This window comes from Salmo salar, chromosome 13, assembly GCF_965601325.2.
Source record: "Salmo salar chromosome 13, fSalSal1, whole genome shotgun sequence".
Classification (NCBI taxonomy): domain Eukaryota; kingdom Metazoa; phylum Chordata; class Actinopteri; order Salmoniformes; family Salmonidae; genus Salmo; species Salmo salar.
The window spans coordinates 50,835,012-50,855,834 of NC_138303.1; the positions used below are offsets into that span (position 1 = coordinate 50,835,012).

Genomic DNA, 20,823 nt, shown 5'->3' on the forward strand with positions numbered 1-20,823 from the left:
TCAGAAGCTTCTAAAGCCATGACATCATTTTCTGGAATTTTCAAAGCTGTTTAAAGGCACAGTCAACTTATTATATGTAAACTTCTGACCCACTGGAATTGTGATACAGTGAATTATAAATGAAATAATCAGTCTGTAAACAATTGTTGGAAAAATTACTTGTGTCATGCACAAAATAGATGTCCTAACCGACTTTTCAAAACTATAGTTTGTTAACAAGACATTTGTGGAGTGGTTGAAAAATTAGTTTTAATGACTCCAACCTAAGTGTATGTAAACTTCTGACTTCAACTGTATGTGGTGGCCATTTTGAGTTTACCTCAAGCCCACTCAATGTTCTGAGACAGAAAAGGTGAGAAGTGTATGCTATCACGTTGGCCTGTTTTCGGGAAGATTGACTAAGTAATCTTTAGGGATGATCACCTATTTTGGGAGCTAATAAAATATATTCTGGCTGGTTTTGAGGTTGAGCTCTCTCCATGTTATTATTTTATATGCCAGCCCCTTGGGTCGTGGAGCTGTTGAACATGCATAATTCCCTTGAAAATACTAACTTGCTGACCTAGAGGCCATCCAACCTGAGCAAAACAATCCATTCCCATACAGTTAGTTCAAAAGCCTTTGTGCCTTTGAGTAATGCTTGGAGGAGGTCCAGCCAATATGTCTTGATGGTTTATTTATTTATTTGGATCCAGATTAGCGTTTGCAGCCTATTCATCCTGGAGTCCACAAAAAAACACAAAACATAACAGACAAGGACAATCGCACAAATTTAAAAAACACAACGATATACAAACAATACAAAAAATATATATACTGCTCAAAAAAATAAAGGGAACACTTAAACAACACAATGTAACTCCAAGTCAATCACACTTCTGTGAAATCAAACTGTCCACTTAGGAAGAAACACTGATTGACAATACATTTCACATGCTGTTGTGCACATGGAATAGACAACAGGTGGAAATTATAGGCAATTATCAAGACACCCCCAATAAAGGAGTGGTTCTGCAGGTGGGGACCACAGACCACTTCTCAGTTCCTATGCTTCCTGGCTGATGTTTTGGTCACTTTTGAATGCTGGCGGTGCTTTCACTCTAGTGGTAGCATGAGACGGAGTCTACAACCCCCACAAGTGGCTCAGGTAGTGCAGCTCATCCAGGATGGCACATCAATGCAAGCTGTGGCAAGAAGGTTTGCTGTGTCTGTCAGCGTAGTGTCCAGAGCATGGAGGCGCTACCAGGAGACAGGCCAGTACATCAGGAGATGTGGAGGAGGCCGTAGGAGGGCAACAACCCAGCATCAGGACCGCTACCTCCGCCTTTGTGCAAGGAGGAGCAGGAGGAGCACTGCCAGAGCCCTGCAAAATGACCTCCAGCAGGCCACAAATGTGCATGTGTCTGCTCAAACGGTCAGAAACAGACTCCATGAGGGTGGTATGAGGGCCCGACGTCCACAGGTGGGGGTTGTGCTTACAGCCCAACACCGTGCAGGACGTTTGGCATTTGCCAGAGAACACCAAGATTGGCAAATTCACCACTGGCGCCTTGTGCTCTTCACAGATGAAAGCAGGTTCACACTGAGCACATGTGACAGACGTGACAGTCTGGAGACGCCGTGGAGAACGTTCTGCTGCCTGCAACATCCTCCAGCATGACCGGTTTGGCGGTGGGTCAGTCATGGTGTGGGGTGGCATTTCTTTGGGGGGGCCGCACAGCCCTCCATGTGCTTGCCAGAGGTGGCCTGACTGCCATTAGGTACCGAGATGAGATCCTCAGACCCCTTGTGAGACCATATGCTGGTGCGGTTGGCCCTGGGTTCCTCCTAATGCAAGACAATGCTAGACCTCATGTGGCTGGAGTGTGTCAGCAGTTCCTGCAAGAGGAAGGCATTGATGCTATGGACTGGCCCACCCGTTCCCCAGACCTGAATCCAATTGAGCACATCTGGGACATCATGTCTCGCTCCATCCACCAATGTCACGTTGCACCACAGACTGTCCAGGAGTTGGCGGATGCTTTAGTCCAGGTCTGGGAGGAGATCCCTCAGGAGACCATCCGCCACCTCATCAGGAGCATGCCCAGGCGTTGAAGGGAGGTCATATAGGCATGTGAAGGCGACACACACTACTGAGCCTCATTTTGACTTGTTTTAAGGACATTACATCAAAGTTGGATCAGCCTGTAGTGTGGTTTTCCACTTTAATTTTGAGTGTGACTCCAAATCCAGACCTCCATGGGTTGATAAATTGGATTTCCATTGATTATTTTTGTGTGATTTTGTTGTCAGCACATTCAACTTTGTAAAGAAAAAAGTATTTAACAAGATTATTTCATTAATTCAGATCTAGGATGTGTTATTTTAGTGTTCCCTTTATTTTTTTGAGCAGTATATATAATAATAATACAAAAATATGTGTGTGTTAAGAGTGTGTGTGTGTGTCCCGTCACAGTCCCTGCTGTTCCATGAGATGACGTTTAATCATTTTTTAAAGGTCATTTTGCTGTTTGCTTGAGTACTTGGAGATGGAAGGGAGTGAGCTTCTTCAATAACAATGTATGATCAATAACATCACATCATTGCAATGAAATAAAACAATACAGCCCCAACTATCATCTTTTATCAATTTATTTTAACCAATCATCTGTCATCTGAGTCAGCAGTTAACGTGTTCTCTGAAAAATAGAATTGTATTTAGTCAATTCTCTCCATCAGTTTACTAAGAGTAGGCAGCAAACGGATTGGGCGGCTGTTAGAGCCAGCAAAGGGTGTTTTACGATTTTTAGGGTGTGAAATTACTTTGGCTTCCTTCCATGCCAGTGGACACCCACACTCCTTTAGGCTTTGGTTAAATATGTAGCGGGGGGGGGGGGGGGGGGGGGGGGGGGGGGATACAGTCTGCTACCATCCTAACTTGACCAAATTCAAATGTTTCACTGATTCACTGTTCAATGTTGTCATTTCACTTCCTAGTTTTTCCACTACTAGTGAAATAGTCATTGAATATCGAAAGGTTTTATTATAAATTACCCATCATTTTCAATGAACGATGGAGGTGAATTGGGTCTTCTGCCCATGATATAATTTAAGGTACTCAAAAGTATTTTCCCACTGTGTTTTATGTCATTTATCTTGGTTTGATAATATAGTTTCTTCTTTTTCTTAAGTTTAGTCAAAACATTTCTCAATTTACAGTGTGCCAACCAATCAGCTGAGCAGCCTGACTTGTTTGTCACAGTTTTGCATAATTTCTTTGAACCATACAATTTTTTAATTCATCATCAGTCCAAAAGGGCTTTAACAGTTCTCACAGTTAATTTCTTAACAAATACTTCCAGTGCTGCACCTTGATTCACTTCCTCATACACATCAGACCAACATAAATGTTTTACATCTTCAACAAAAGAGTCCTGAGAAAACATTTTGTATATTCTCTTATAAATTACTTTAGGCCCAACCTTTGACTTTCCTTGCTATTGCTACAATGTTATGGTCACTACAGCCAATGGGAATTGATATTGCTTTGGAGCAAAGCTCTGTAGCATTAGTGACGATATGATCAAAAGCGGGTATCACAGATCCAATACTATTGGTATGCACTCTAGCTGGTTGAGTGATAACCTGGGTCAGTTAGAAGGTTCCTCTTGAGAGGACAGCTAGTTGCTAACCAGCCAATGTTCAGGTCACCCAAAAAATTGACCTCTCTGTTAACATCACACACACCATCAAGCATTGCACACATAATATCCAAATACTGACTGTTAGCACTTGGTGGCCTATAGCAGGCTTTAGATGAGGCAGGTGAACTTGCAAACACAAAACTTCATCATCATTTGACATGAGATCCTCTCTATGCTTTACAGGAATATGGCTCTGAACATACAGAACCAGTCAAAAGTTTGGACACACATAATCATTCAAGGGTTTTTCTTGATTTGTACTATTTTCTACATTATAGAATAATAGTGAAGACATCAAAACTATGAAATAACAAATTTGGAATCATGTAGTAACCAAAAAAGTGTTAAACATTTAAACAAAATCAAAATCTATTTTTTATTATAGATTCTTCAAGGTAGCCACGCTTTGCCATGATGACAGCTTTGCACACTGTTGGGATTCTCTCAACCAGCTTCATGAGGTAGTCACCTGGAATACATTTCCATTAACCTGTTGGGGCTAGGGGGCAGTATTTGCACGGCCGGATAGAAAAAACGTACCCGATTTAAACTGGTTACTACTCTTGCCCAGAAACGAGAATATGCATATAATTAGTAGATTTGGATAGAAAACACTCTAAAGTTTCTAAAACTGTTTGAATGGTGTCTGTGAGTATAACAGAACTCATATGGCAGGTCAAAACCTGAGAAGATTCCATACAGGAAGTGCCCTGTCTGACAATTTGTTCTCCTTCTATTGCATCTCTATCAAAAATACAGCATCTCTGCTGTAACGTGACATTTTCTAAGGCTTCCATTGGCTCTGAGAAGGCGCCAGAAAGTGTAATGGGGTGTCTGTGGTCTCTTGGCGAAGTACAGCAGCTCTGTTTGTGAGTGGTCAGCCTGGGCCCTTCGGATAGTTACCTGAACGCACGAACAAAACGGCGGTATTTGGATATAACTATGGATTATTTGGAACCAAAACAACATTTGTTGTTGAAGTAGAAGTCCTGGGAGTGCATTCTGACGAAGAACAGCAAAGGTAATCCAATTTTTTTATAGTAAATCTGAGTTTGGTGAGGGCCAAACTTGGTGGGTGTCAAATTAGCTAGCCGTGATGGCCGGGCTATGAACTCAGAATATTGCAAAATGTGCTTTTGCCGAAAAGCTATTTTTAAAATCTGACACCGCGATTGCATTAAGGACTTCTGTATCTATAATTATTAAAATAATTGTTATGTATTTTATGAACGTTTATCATGAGTAATTTAGTAAATTCACTGGAAGTTTGCGGTGGGTATGCTAGTTCTGAAATCACATGCTAATGTAAAAAGCTGTTTTTTGATATAAATATGAACTTGATTGAACAAAACATGCATGTATTGTATAACATAATGTCCTAGGGTTGTCATCTGATGAAGATCATCAAAGGTTAGTGCTGCATTTAGCTGTGGTTTGGGTTTATGTGACATTATATGCTAGCTTGAAAAATGGGTGTCTGATTATTTCTGGCTGGGTACTCTGCTGACATAATCTAATGTTTTGCTTTCGTTGTAAAGCCTTTTTGAAATCGGACAGTGTGGTTAGATTAACAAGAGTCTTGTCTTTAAAATGGTGTAAAATAGTCATATGTTTGAAAAATTGAAGTTTTTGCATTTCTAAGGTTTTTGAATAACGCGCCACGGGATTACACTGGCTGTTACGTAGGTGGGACGATTTGGTGCCACCTATCCTAGAGAGGTTAAAAGTTAATTTGTGAAATTTATTTATTTATTAATGTGTTTGAGCCAATCAGTTGTGTTGTGACAAGGTAGGGGTGGTATACAGAAGATAGCCCTATTTGGTAAAACACCAAGTTCAAATTATGGCAAAAACAGCTAAAATAAGCAAAGAGAAATGACAGTCCATCATTACTTTAAGACATGAAGGTAAGTCAATCTGGAAAAAATGTTCAGGTGCAGTTGCAAAAATAATCAAGCGCTAATGATGAAACTGGCTCTCATGAGGACCGCCACAGGAAAGGAAGACAGAGTTACCTCTTCTGCAGAGGATAAGTTAATTAGATTTACCAGCGTCAGAAATTGCAGCCCAAATAAATGCTTCACAGAGTTCAAGTAAAAGACACATCTCAACATCAACTGTTCAGAGGAGACTGTGTGAATCTGGCCTTCATGGTCAAATTGCTGCAAAGAAACCACAACTAAAGGACACTAACAAGAAAAAGAGACTTGATTGGGCCAAGAAACACATTAGACCGGTGGAAATCCATCCTTTGGTCTGATAAGTCCAAATTTGAGATTTTTGGTTCCAACCGCTGTGTCCTTGTGAGATGCAGAATAGGTGAAGGGAAGCTCTGCGCATGTGTGGTTCCCACCGTGAAGCATGGAGGAGGAGGTGTGATGGTGTATGGGGTGCTTTGCTGTTGGCACTGTCTGTGATTTATTTAGAATTCAAGGCGCTGTCGTGTCTTTGGGTTACCATTAAACGGAAGATATGTTTATCAATTAGCTCCCTGTAATTATTATCACGCGATTAAACTGATTAATCGTTTAATTGTAATTAACTAGGAGATCGGGGCACCAAGGAGAATATTCAGATTACAAAGCTATAATTTTCCTAATATAACTTTCCTGTACTATAATATTATATTCTATTATAGTATAGGCCGATTATCTTCTAGTTTAATTGGTGTATTTTACCTCTAGTCCAGTCTCATTCCAAACGTCGTAAATTGTTGTATCTGCACGAACCCAGTCTTTACTAAAATCATCCATACATCAATTGTCTTAAAATCATTTATTTACTACACTAAGTAATTAACAGAAAAACATACAAACAGTAATTATCGTCCCAAAGGATTGGTATAGGAATGTGCCCTTGTGGGCTAAACAGGCAGGTCGGCCTGTTGAACAATGGATCATAAAAGGTCAGCTGTGGCAGTTACACAGAGTTCATTAATATTAACAATTGACAATTGAAGGCTCACTCATTCGGGAACAATTGCAATCAATATATATTTACGCTCAGTGTGTCGTTCTGATTCTTGTTGGAGAGTAGTTCTGATGGAGAGTCTCTCTCTCGGTTAGAATGGATCTTTCAAAGCGACATTCATTAATGTCGTCATCGAATGGTTGTTTCGTTGGTCTTCGCGTTCAATTATATAATTTACTTAGCTGCAGACTAATAATTAATATCAAAGACTTGTTCTTATTCTGTCGGTATCAATAGTCTAAAAGTTAACCACGTGGTATGGTTCACTTTCAGTAGAGGAATTGGAAGGTAAAACCTATTGGCCATCGGCGTGTAGGCCTGGTCTGAAGAAATGTAAATCCGGGGGTGTTTTATAGTGCCCATAGAACAGGCTTGTCAAATGACGCCTGGTCCTGTATGGGTCCCTGGGGGCATGCCTATGACTGAGTTAGATTTGGTTACAGAAATACAATTCTATCACATTACATTAGTACATAGCATCTCAATGTCTTACAAAAGCTTTATCCTTATTAATACATTCTATACAACCATTATGATGCTATTATATAAACAGTTTTATGGTAATATGGCTATATTGTCTCTTCTGAGTATCACAAAATTGTACCAAGCGGATCAGTTCGTAGCTGGATTCTTCACCAATCTTCCATACCTTCTCCAGAACACAAAATGTCGCTTGGCTCTCCAATTCTATAAGTTGGAAGAATTTCCTGTGTCTCTCTATGGGCCATGTGGCCAGAGAATCTGCTGGAATTTTAGAGTTTTTACGACCCTTTACACACAGGGTGGATTGGGTGCAAAAGGGAGGGGTCAACTGTCCTCCCTGTACCAAAAGAGGCCAACGTCATGACAGCGCACTTAACCAGAATGGCTACCACAGCATTCTGCAGCGATACGCCATCCCATCTGGTTTGTGCTTATTGGGGCTATCATTTGTTTTTCAACAAGACAATGACCCAACACACCTCCAGGCTGTGTAAGGGCTATTTGACCAAGAAGGAGAGTGATGGAGTGCTGGATCAGATGATCTGGCCTCAACAATCCCCCAATCTCAACCCAATTGAGATGGTTTGGAATGAGTTGGACCGCAGAGTTAAGGAAAAGCAGCAAACAAGTGCTCAGAATATGTGGGAACTCCTTCAAGTCTGTTGGAAAAGCATTCCGGGTGAAGTTGGTTGAGAGAATGCCATGAGTGTGCAAAGCTGTCAAGGCAAAGGGTGGCTACCTTGAAGTGTTTAACACTTTTTAACACTTTTTTGGTTACTACATGATTCCATTTGTGTTATATCATACTTTTGATGTCTTCACTATTATTCTAAAATGTAAAAAATAAAGAAAAACCCTTGAATGAGTAGGTGTGTCCAAACTATTGACTGGTACTGTATATCGCAACACTTCAATCATAATGTAACGGCTGTCTGAAGTAGTAGACCAAGGTGCAGCATGGAATTTGTTCATCTTTTATTTTAGATGAAAAAAAGGCACTTCACAAAGAAACACAGACGACAGCCAAACAGTCCTGTCAGGTATCCTAACACACTAAACAGAAAACATCTACCCACAAAACCCAAAGGAAAAACATGCTGCCTAAGTATGACTCCCAATCAGCAACAACGATGTACAGCTGTTCCTGATTGGGAGCCATACCCTGCTGAAACAAAGCAATCCCCAACATAGAAATACAGACATAGAATGCCCACCCAAATCACACCCTGACCAAACCTAAATAGAGACATAAAAAGGCTCTCTCAGGTCAGGGCGTGACACATAAGCATTTCTGTCTTTTCTGTAGATGTTATATCCTTGTATTGCTACTGCTGTATCAAAGGAATTATCTAGGGAAGTTTCTCGATGAAACTCACTTAGATAATGGTAATTGACGAATCTATTAATATACTTGTCACGACTTCTGCCGAAGTTGATGCCCCTCCTTGTCCGGGCGGTGCTCGGCGGTTGACGTCACCGATCTTCTAGCCATCATTGATCCATTTTTCATTTTCCATTGGTTTTGTCTGGTCTTCCTACACACCTGGTTCCAATCCCTTTCATTACATGCTGTGTATTTAACCCTCTGTTTCCCCTCATGTTATTGTCGGAGATTGTTTGGTGTCATTGTGTTTCGTGTATTTTGTATAGGTGTGCGATGGGTTATGTTACCCATGTTATTTTTATGTACGTTGGTTTTTGGAGTTTGTTTTTATCTTATTAAACTACTCCAATTACATCAAGTTGGTTTCTCCTGCGCCTGACTTCCCTGCCACCTACACCCACGGCAATGACAATACTAATAAAATTATGCTTGTGGATGCATTTCTGTTAAAAAACACAGACAGTGTTAATTCTAGAATAGACACAGAGCATCGTTATAGGAGAGGAGTGATTTATGCAATCTAAAAAACCTACAGTACTCCATATTTTCAAATTGAAAGAAAAAATACAGAAAAATGCTATACACATGCATGCGCACAGGTACAGTATGCATCTCAGGTCACACAGAAGCCTCCTAGTTGAATGGAAACCTGAAACCAGTTTGATTGGAGATTGTCAACACACACAAGACTACATGTCAAAGGTGAAGCCGACACGCTGAATAACAACAACGCATGGTGCTTGTGTGCTCCCGGGTGGAGACGGGGGAAAAAGCATGAAAGGGTCCCTGAATAAGGCCTGTTCATAAATAATGCAGAAGTGTACAGTTATCTGGGGCCGGGAATGTGATCGTGGCCCTCTCAAGAACCGTCTTTCAAAAAAAAAAAATATATGCTTCTGTAGGGTCACTGTGCTGTCATGTGGCCTGGTGTCTTTTAGTTTTGTGTTGACATGATTGTTGTCACTGCATGAAAACAACCTCTACCTTTCTCACCCAGTTGTCTCAACTCCCCACCACTAAAACTGCCCCGGCAAGGCAGGGTCGTGTTCTTTACAATAGACTTGTCCAATAAGAAATGCTGATTTTGTTTTCCATCGCATAGCCTGAGACTGTGCTCATTAGGGTATCTCCCAATCCGATCCCATGTGACATAATGGAAGATTCCGGGGTTCTTATTCTAATTTCCTTTCCTGCTCCAGTCGTTTCTCTGGAGGTCCCTGCGTTCCGCCTTTCCTGGCTCAATGTGTTGAATCAAGCAACGCTGGTCTGGCAGATTAAAGCCGATGAATAATTGAGGCTACTTAAGAAGCTTATTAACTCCCATGGCGGTGGTGGAGCTGGGCTAGAGGCTACGAAGCGAGCAGCAGTAAACTGAGCCTGGTGCCTCCTGTGAGACGGGGCCATTTTGTTTCTACACAAACAACTTTGAGGTGAATCCTCAATGATTCCTCTGCTGTTTGGGACTATGGTAATAAGCTTAGTGGGAGAGATGGAAGTGCTGATTGTTGATGTAAGACAGACTAAAGGGACATTCATGCAAACATGTTATATGTACTAATATGTACTATGAAACTAACCGTGGAGCTATAAATACTTAAGTCTAGATTCAATCAGTTCAGCCTTAACCCGCGATAACCGACACCCGCATATCAGTTTCATCATTTTTATTTAGGCGATGTCGGAGGTGTGTCAGAGTTGTAACTGCATTGGAGCTTTCCGACGTTATACCTATCACGGACATTTCCATTGGATGTGCCGAGTCGCATCAGTAATAATCCCATGCAGCCCTGTCACAGTAGGCCGATATAAATCCTTATTATTTTGTTTATTGATTTTGAACGCAAGTGTCATTATTTTTATATAGCCTTTCTCATTCTGAACTTCTAAAGCGAGTGGGATGGGTTAGGCGTTGTGACAATGACCACACGAGCAGCCGCTCACCGATTTGACAGCTCTAACGCAGTCACACCCCCTCCGGCTTAACGCTGGATCTGATTGAACCTGGGCCGTAATTCCTGTTACATCCAGGTTGATACAGAACGTGAGACACTGGATGAGGGCAAGTCAGTCAGTCGTAAAGTAAAAGAGACTCACTCTTGGCTTTGTCATTCTACTATTAAACAGATTGTGTGGCTACAAAGACTTAACTCCTGTTAATTCCAGGTCTAAGCAGGTCAGCCAATCATTCAGCCATGAAGTAAAATAGTAAAACTACTCACTCTTGGCCTTCTCGTTCTTGCGAGAAGGCCGCCAGCGGATGCAGGACTTGTGTTGGTCCAGGTAGAAGTAGCGCACCAGTCCCTTGGAGCCGCCGCGCAGCTTCACCATCTGGGTCCCTGTCTGCATGGAGCTCATGCATTTCTCCACTGGAGAGAAAAACACAGAAAGCGTGAAGTTAGTGTGAGAGTAAGAGTGCGAGTGTAAGAGTGAGAGAGTGTGTGTATTTAAGAAATTATGTCTGGGATAATGAGGGAGGCTGTGTGTATTGCATTGGAGTGCGAGTAGGTTTTGTTGTCAAGCATCAATTTATTTATTCATTTCAGTCTGGAGCTCAAGGCAGATAAACATTTATTTACCATTTACTCACACAAGGTCGCGCTCACACATACTGCATTGGATATGGCTTTCACAGCAGCCTGTGTTTTACTTGGAGGGAGAGGGAGGAAGAGGGGGAGAGAGAGGGAGAGAGAGAAGGGGAGAGTGAGAGAGAGTGAGAGGAGAGGGGGTAGAGAGTGAGAGGGGGAGAGAGTGAGAAGGGGATTTTGGGGAGAGGGGGAGGGGAGACGGGTGGAGAGAGAGAGAGAAAGAGGGGGGAGAGGGTAGAGGGAGAGCGAAATGGGGGAGAGAGGGGGGAGAGGGAGAAAAGTGGAGAGAGGGAGAGGGAGAGGGGAAAGGAAGGGAGAGAGGAAGGGAGAGAAGGGGACATGGACAGAGGGAGGTGGCAAGAGAGAGGGGTAGGGAGAGAGAGAGTGACAGAGAGAGGGGGAGGCAGAGAGAGGGAGGGAAGGGGAGATGAAGGGGGAGAGGGCAGAGCCAAGCAATTTCTTTTTTTTAAATCCCCTGAACCAGACACCTATTTTACACCGTGTTAGTGCGGAAGAAAATAAATGGTTAGCTATTGTTAGCTACCCGAATCCATTTGGTTTGTACAGAAGACATTGTTAAACACTAGTGCTGAGGCGAGACCACTTCTCGCACAGCACCAAACATGCCTCAAGAGGAAAATGGGTAAAACAGAGCGGCACCAAAATATCGCACATTTAGGGCATGATTTCGGTCATTCAGGTCATAATTTTGGTTTCAGTTTGACAGCTCTTCCACAGATAGCCCAGGTAATGGCATCCCTATTTAGCTTGTGCAGTGCCACTGTTTAGCCCTACACAACCCTGGGCTAAGGCTGAAGCCTCCAATGCCAGATTCTCAACTGTCAGGTGTCAATAACATCCTATGAATGAATCATGTTTGACTAATATATAATACCATTATGATTATTATCATAAACATCTCCATAAACATTATGTGTGGTGTATAAGTACTACCACCCTTAGCAGAGTTGCCAACAACCGGATGCATTCAGGAATACAGCCATCTTTAACCTAGGTTCCTGTGGGAACTCCGCTCAGGCATTTCTTTTACGCCTGCTATGTTAGGCTAAAGTAGTACAGACATCCCAGTGATAGATAGATTGCCATTGATTTGGCTTCCCTGGGCTTTCATTGGTCAATAGTGAGAATGGGCCCAGAGGCCCTGGTTAATTCCATGCAGTCCCGAACCCCAAACTGCCTGTGTCAATTTCCTCCAGGGCAGTGGTTCCCAAACTTTTTATAGTCCCCTAGCCCTTCAAACATTCAACCTCAAGCTGCATATCCCCTCTAGCACCAGGGTCAGCTCACTCTCGAATGTTGTTTTTTTGCCATCGTTGTAAGCCTGCCACACACACACTATACGATACATTTATTAAACATAAGAATGAGTGTGAGTTTTTGTCACAACCCTGCTCGTGGGAAGTGACAGAGCTCTTATAGGACCAGGGCACAAATAATAATATTCTAATAATCAATCATTTAGCTCTTTATTTAGCCATCTTACATATAAAACCTTATTTGTTCATCGAAAATTGTGAATAACTTACCAAAGGTTAATGAGAAGGGTGTGCTTGAAAGGATGCACATAACTCTGTAATGTGGGGTTGTTTTGGAGACCGTCTCAGTCTTAAATCATTTTCCACACAGTCTGTGCCTGTATTTAGTTTTCATGCTGGTGGGGGCTGAGAATCTACTCTCACATATGTACGTGGTTGCAAAGGGCTTCAGTGTCTTAACAGCGCGATTTGCCAAGGCAGGAGCTTGTGATTAAATTACATTTTCACAGAACTGCTTGTTGCAATTTCGATGAGGCCGGAGACAGGGCATGAAAGGGATAACTAATCCAGTTGCTTGTGTCATCCATTTCGGGAAAGTACATGCGTAATTGCGCACCAAACTCACTCAGGTGCTTCACTATATCACATTTGACATTCTCCGTAAGCTTGAGTTCATTTGCACATAAAAAAAACATACAATGATGGAAAGACCTGTGTGTTGTCCTTGTTAATGCAACAGAAAAGAGCTCCAACTTCTTAATCATAGCCTCAATTTTGTCCCGCACATTGAATATAGTTGCGGAGAGTCCCTCTAATCCTAGATTCAGATCATTCAGGCGAGAAAAAACATCACCCAGATAGGCCAGTCATGTGAGAAACTCTTCATCATGCAAGCGGTCAGACAAGTGAAAATCATGGTCAGTAAAGAAAACTTTCAGCTTGTCTCTCAATTCCAAAATATGTGTCAATACTTTGCCCCTTGATAACCAGCGCACTTCTGTATGTTGTAAAAGCGTTACATGGTTGCTGCCCATATCATTGCATAGTGCGGGAAATACACAAGTGTTCAGGGGCCTTGCTTTAACAAAGTTAACCATTTTCACTGTGGTGTCCAAAACGTATTTCAAGCTGTCAGGCATTCCCTTGGCAGCAAGAGCCTCTCGCTGGATGCTGCAGTGTACCCAAGTGGCGTCGGGAGCAACTGCTTGCACGAGCGTTACCACTTCACTATGTCTTCCTGTCATGGCTTTTGCGCCATCAGTACAGATACCAAAATGAGCAGCAGCTACTTTTGGCTACATACAGACCGTAAGGGGAATTCCCGTGAGAGAGTAATGGTTAATGTGATTGGATGTTAATTATTTGACTAGACTACCTGTATTTGATATTGTGTTGTTATTTCTCTGAACACTAGATGGTTTCTTTTTTGGGGGGGCAGTGAAACAAGGCTCCTCAGGTGAGAAAACAACCTCACCCAAATGTATCGCCCCATTGGAAAATATAAATGGACTGTTTGAAAATGTGAAGGAAAAAAAAAATCTAAAAAATATTATATACACTGCTCAAAAAAATAAAGGGAACACTTAAACAACACATCCTAGATCTGAATGAAAGAAATAATCTTATTAAATACTTTTTTCTTTACATAGTTGAATGTGCTGACAACAAAATCACACAAAAATAATCAATGGAAATCCAATTTATCAACCCATGGAGGTCTGGATATGGAGTCACACTCAAAATTAAAGTGGAAAACCACACTACAGGCTGATCCAACTTTGATGTAATGTCCTTAAAACAAGTCAAAATGAGGCTCAGTAGTGTGTGTGGCCTCCACGTGCCTGTATGACCTCCCTACAATGCCTGGGCATGCTCCTGATGAGGTGGCGGATGGCCTCCTGAGGGATCTCCTCCTAGACCTGGACTAAAGCATCCGCCAACTCCTGGACAGTCTGTGGTGCAACGTGTCGTTGGTGGATGGAGCAAGACATGATGTCCCAGATGTGCTCAATTGGATTCAGGTCTGGGGAACGGGCGGGCCAGTCCATAGCATCAATGCCTTCCTCTTGCAGGAACCGCTGACACACTCCAGCCACATGAGGTCTAGCATTGTCTTGCATTAGGAGGAACCCAGGGCCAACCGCACCAGCATATGGTCTCACAAGGGGTCTGAGGATCTCATCTTGGTACTTAATGGCAGTCAGGGTACCTCTGGTGAGCACATGGAGGGCTGTGCTGCCCCCCAAAGAAATGCCACCCCACACCATGACTGACCCACCGCCAAACCGGTCATGCTGGAGGATGTTGCAGGCAGCAGAACGTTCTCCACGGCGTCTCCAGACTCTGTCACGTCTGTCACGTGCTCAGTGTGAACCTGCTTTCATCTGTGAAGAGCACAGGGCGCCAGTGGCGAATTTGCCAATCTTGGTGTTCTCTGGCAAATGCCAAACGTCCTGCACGGTGTTGGGCTGTAAGCACAACCCCCACCTGTGGACGTCGGGCCCTCATACCACCCTCATGGAGTCTGTTTCTGACCGTTTGAGCAGACACATGCACATTTGTGGCCTGCTGGAGGTCATTTTGCAGGGCTCTGGCAGTGCTCCTCCTGCTCCTCCTTGCACAAAGGCGGAGGTAGCAGTCCTGCTGCTGGGTTGTTGCCCTCCTACGGCCTCCTCCACGTCTCCTGATGTACTGGCCTGTCTCCTGGTAGCGCCTCCATGCTCTGGACACTACGCTGACAGACACAGCAAACCTTCTTGCCACAGCTCGCATTGATGTGCCATCCTGGATGAGCTGCACTACCTGAGCCACTTGTGTGGGTTGTAGACTCCGTCTCATGCTACCACTAGAGTGAAAGCACCGCCAGCATTCAAAAGTGACCAAAACATCAGCCAGGAAGCATAGGAACTGAGAAGTGGTCTGTGGTCCCCACCTGCAGAACCACTCCTTTATTGGGGGTGTGTTGCTAATTGCCTATAATTTCCACCTGTTGACTATTCCATTTGCACAACAGCATGTGAAATTTATTGTCAATCAGTGTTGCTTCCTAAGTGGACAGTTTGATTTCACAGAAGTGTGATTGACTTGGAGTTACATTGTGTTGTTTAAGTGTTCCCTTTATTTTTTTGAGCAGTATATATTTTTTTTAAAATGTGAATCACATTTTTATTTGGCATACCCACGACGGCATTGCTCCAGTTTGAGAATACCTGCTCCAGGGGATAATGCAGAATGTCAGTCCAATCCGGACCACTACTTACTTAAATTGCAATTCTACCAGCTACTGCTACGACGATGCTAATAATATAGGCTACAGTATGTGGCACTATAATGTTAGCCTCACGTGCCAGCAATAGGCTGAACGAGAGAATAGACTACTATTCTGACTAGACTACTAGTCATATGCCCAATTATTTCTTTACTGCCGTAGGCGGAGGCAATTGGGATCAATAGATTGGACTGTAAAGTAGGCTTGGGCCAAATACCGTTTATACAGTATACCGGGGTATTTCGAAATACCGACGGAATGATTTTCAATACTGTTTAAAAAAATATATAAACATATATTTGTCAATTTTGGGTCGGGGGCACCCCCGCCTCGAAGAGGCTGCGTGCTATGCCATTTCTTGTAAGTATAAGTTAAATATAACTATAAGAAATCAAAGATGTGTTAAATAAATTATAACCTGGTCATGGCTCCAGCAATGCATTTGGTTTGATAACTTGCTAGCTAAGTGGCAAGATGTCAAGATCAAGCTTCTAGGTTACAGCAGAGACATTCAATCCCCTCCTAGATCAAGATCCCTGTTGCCTAAATTGTTTTGTGCATTTATTTATTTATTTTTTGAAATAGCGCTCCTTGTGTGCACTTCTGGTAATACCGTATACCCCGGTATGGTACACAAACGGTACGACGGTATGAAAATCTGGATACCACCCAACTCTACTGTAAAGTGTTTTGAGATATCATATGACAACATTGAGAAGCATTTCTATCAGGCACAAAAATCCACATCACGATAAATGTACTTAATTATCACAATAACGATAAATTGAACAATGTGTTTATATTATGACATTAATGTGCACCAGTTACTGTTTTATATTACCCTTGATAACCTGCTATAACCCCAGCCAGTTGGACAATTCTGGACAATTCATCTTAGTGTAATACTTACCCTTTTTAGCGGCTAATAAATCAAGAAATGTACATAGCACACTCATGGTTCTTATATCATTTGAAAGAGCATAAATGTAAGATTAAATATATGCCTTCACAACTTTCCTAGGTCCATCCTACACACAAAATAATGTACAATTTAAAGGTAAAAATAACGGAAATATACAAATGAATGTTTCCTCCAAAGACAACCAAATTCATTTTAAACTCTATTAAAAACACTATTCATTGTCTTTAGCACACTAGATCAATAAAGTATCATGCATAGCCCCACCAAATGTTTTCATGATTGGATGAATAATTCAGATTTTACAGCAATTTAGGTGGATAGTGTGCATGTCGCAATTCTGGGTGTTGTTGGCTAGCTTTCTTTTTAGTAGCGAAGCTAGCTAACATTGAAATTCAAGACAACATGTGTATATGACAACATGGATGTTTTAAACTGTTAAATACCTTGAATCAGTGTGATTTCAATGATGTAAAGATGATATGGCTAAGATTTGAAATAAATTGTGGAAGTTCATTTTACTTTCAGTTTCATTTTTTATTAGAGCCTTGAATGTGTACAGTGTAACTGGCTACACATGGAGTCTGACTGTAGTGCCAACAACAACAAGCTACTGTACATGCGTGAAACCTGTCTAGGCAATACAGTATGTCTTTTTCTGTCATAAAATCTCCATTCAAAAGTGTGTTGTTTTATTTCAGTAAGAATGCCAAATGTCATGGTATATCATTGTGTGTAGCGTAATGTGTGCATGCTTTTCCCCTCCGACAAAAGAACAGGAGGAGTGACATATCAAAACTCAAATACACATGACTATCCTCGATGAAAGGTGGGTATTGAGGAGGGACGGACACTCTTCCATTCGCCTAATAACGACTTGACACTTTCCTCGATCTCTCTACCACTTATTGGTTTCCAGGTCACGGAGGAGGACAGAGAGAGGACAGAAAATGAGAATCTCCATAGGTGTTCTGACGCATGCTGGTGTGTCTGTATTGTCCCTGTCTGTCTGCTGCCAGTAAAAAAAAAAACAGTCTCTCCCTCTAGGGATCAATAATGTTTATTCATTTCATTCCCTTGAAAATAGGTGTTGAGTGAGTCGCTATGCATGGAATACACATTGTGAATATTATCCACCAGAGACAATAGAGCTGATGCATACTGTAACTGTACTCTAGCTCATTCCAAATAGGCCTGGACATACTGTAGCAATGCTCAGCCCAACAACAACATCAGTAAAACCCGCCGGGCTTTGCAAACAGTCCAGCTCATTTGTGTTCATTTTATTCTCAGGCTGTTTAAGCAATATAAATAGAACACCCATCACCCACTCATTGACTTGAATGGGAATGCCTATTCAAGTAATTATATTTCTATGGCTTGGGCATGGATGTTGAAGCCTGACATTATTGTGGCATAGAGACACAGTACTTTACTTATATATTTACAGTAGGGTCTGAAAATATTGACAGCCTTTATAATTATGAGCAAAAATGACTGTATCAAATAAATAATTCAAATACTGAGCTATATTTTATGCAAAAAAGGGAAATTATATTATTTTATACAATTGCTCAGAGAAATACATTTTGTTTAACAAGTAATACTTTTTTTCTTCAATAAATGTACTCTTAGAAAAAATTATGCAATCTAGAACCTAAAGGGTTCTTCGTCTGTCCCCATAGGAAAACCCTTTGAAGAATCCTTTTTGGTTCCAGGTAGAACCCTTTTGGTTCCAGGTAGAATCCTTTTGGGTTCGATGTAGTACCCTTTCCACAGAACCAAAAAGGGTTCTCCTATGGGGACAGCCGAATAACCATTTTGAAACCCTTTTTTCTAAGAAACACATATCACAATCTACAAAGAAATGGTTAATTGACCACAAAATCAACATATCGCAATGGCCATCTCAGTATCCGGACTTGAACCCCATTGAAAACCTTTGGTTTGAATTAAAGAGGGCAGTCCATAAGTGCATATGAAGGATATCAAGGATCTGTAAGTATTCTGTATGGAGGAATGGTCTAAGATCCCACCCAATCTCATGAATAATTTAAGAAAAAGGCTCAGTGTCCTTATCCTCGCAGGGAGAGGGTGCTGGAATATTGAAAACGGGGGATCATTTTGACACCAATTTTTGGGAATTACTTGTTAAACAAAATCAATTTCTATGAGCAATTGTATTAGTATAAAATAATATATTCCCCAAAAATGTTTTGGCATACAATGTAGCTCAGTATTTGTATTATATATTTTGTATTCCCCCGTCCCTGAACTGTGCCAACAACTAAACTGTCCACCTGCCTCTTCAGCTCCGAATCTGTGAAGAGCCATCCCAGATGTAATAAGGTAGGTGGTCTCCTTCCAACTTTTCTGAGTCCCCGGTGAAGACCAACATCTGCTACAGAACCATCACAACCCCCTAGAAGCGCAACACTGTATCACTGACTGCATCTATCCCTTATACCCTGCCTTCATCTTAGCTCTTCATAGTCCATGATACGGACAGACAGCTCCTCAAGGAATCTACTCAACTGTGAGTGTGTGTGTGTTGGGGGGGTAGACTAATTGATTTCACTACAGCGACAAGAGGCAAAATCGAATCAAATCTAGTCTAACGAAACTCTGTTTAAAGTGGGCCAAGTGCTGATTGCTGACAAAAAGAGAAGAGGGGAAAAGGAGAGGAAAGAAAGGGGAGACAAAGGAAGGTAGATGGGAAAGATGATTGCTTCAAAGAGTTATGATATGAAATGATGGATATCTGCAGTCTAAACTGGGGGAGATAGAATGTGAACTAATGGGTTGTTGGGTCATCTGCAGTCGACTGTGAAGTGTACAGAACACCACATCATTCTACAGGGTTGGGGTCACTTCAGTTAAATTCCTGTTTGTTAACTTGGATATGGAATTTCTCCATAGGAATGCAACTCAACTCGTATTTTGTCAATACGTTGGAAACTTCAAGGCTATTCACAGCCCATGGTTGCCCGACCAATCAAAGGACAATCAATTAGGCACCAGTCTAGTGCATGTTGGACTTTCCCCTCTCTCGGAGATATACTGCTGCTCTCGGAAGTTGCAGCTGTTTGAATTGCTGCTAATGGAGCAATTAGGGACCAACTCGTCAAACTGGGGTAGATACACATTGTAAAGAAGACTCAACTTCAAGGAATCTGTGGGAAACTCTTCATAATATAACTACACTGCACAGAAGAACTGGTATCTGTTTCCTGAAGAAATTAGAGAAGGAAAATAAAAAGTGTTCCAGCTGTGTGTGTGTAGTGCAGTGTTTCTCGATCAATTCCCCTTGGGATCACACAAGCGGGTCTACATTTTTGTTTTAGCCCAGCAGCACCAACAAACCTGAACTCACTGATCAAGGGCTCAATGATTCAGGTGGTAGAGAAAAAATGTGCACCCCCCTTAAAAAAATGGTCCCTAATGAATAAAGGTTTGGCATGACGTGAGACACTCATTTTTAGTGATAACAAGCAGACACAGCATGGCAAAGAAATACTGCAGTAGTACTGTAGCAAAGACTTATACTAACAGCCGGAGGGAAATCTCAATGTTTGCCCAGAGACTGGCCACTTCAAACGAACTCTTTATTATTGGGTCCAGAGCCATTGCCATGGAAACATGCTCAGGGTTACACAGTATGGGGAGATGTAAAAACAATATATAGACAATAAGACAGTCCAGCAGGATAAAATAGTCCTAAAAAAATACAGTATTGTATGTCATTATTGTGCTTGACTAGCCTACTGTATACAGATGCCAGTCATGGGAGATATGACCAACAACAAAATTACATTTGGGAGCTACTGAAAATAAATACATCAATTATAATGGTATTATCCTCGGCATGTCAACAAAGTCACCCTGAATTCACACTTATTTTACTTTTCCTGTAGTTGATTGTAATTACGAGAGAACGTCAGAATCACTTGTGTGTAACAGCGTGTCAGCTAATAAGGGAAACAATTACATCTCTGAATGGGAGAAATCACTTCGCCCCTAAAGGTTTGATTGAAACACACTAAAGTGGTTTGCTTGTTTGTTTGAGAACAAGCTACTGGAATTCAACAAACGCAATTAATGATAAGAATCAGACCAAAAAAAATGCTTGAAAACAAATGAAAGTAATTACAAAGACCGTCAACAACAATAAAACAATTACCCTGACAAAATTCCCAACTTAGTCCATCTCCTAACTTTTTGTGTTGACTCTCAACATGATTTTAGTACAACACA

At 41.7% G+C, this 20,823-nt stretch overlaps 1 protein-coding gene across 6 annotated transcripts in view; it reads right to left on the minus strand.

Moving 5' to 3' along the window:
- plch2a (phospholipase C, eta 2a) overlaps positions 1–20,823 on the minus strand; it is a 178,856-nt gene that overhangs the window by 65,949 nt on the left and 92,084 nt on the right. For all 6 annotated transcript variants that reach the window (XM_045693350.2, XM_045693351.2, XM_045693352.2 and 3 more), the window contains one exon: positions 10,740–10,886. In XM_045693350.2, the coding sequence (XP_045549306.1) occupies positions 10,740–10,886 (147 nt within the window). The remainder of the gene's footprint in view (positions 1–10,739; positions 10,887–20,823) is intronic.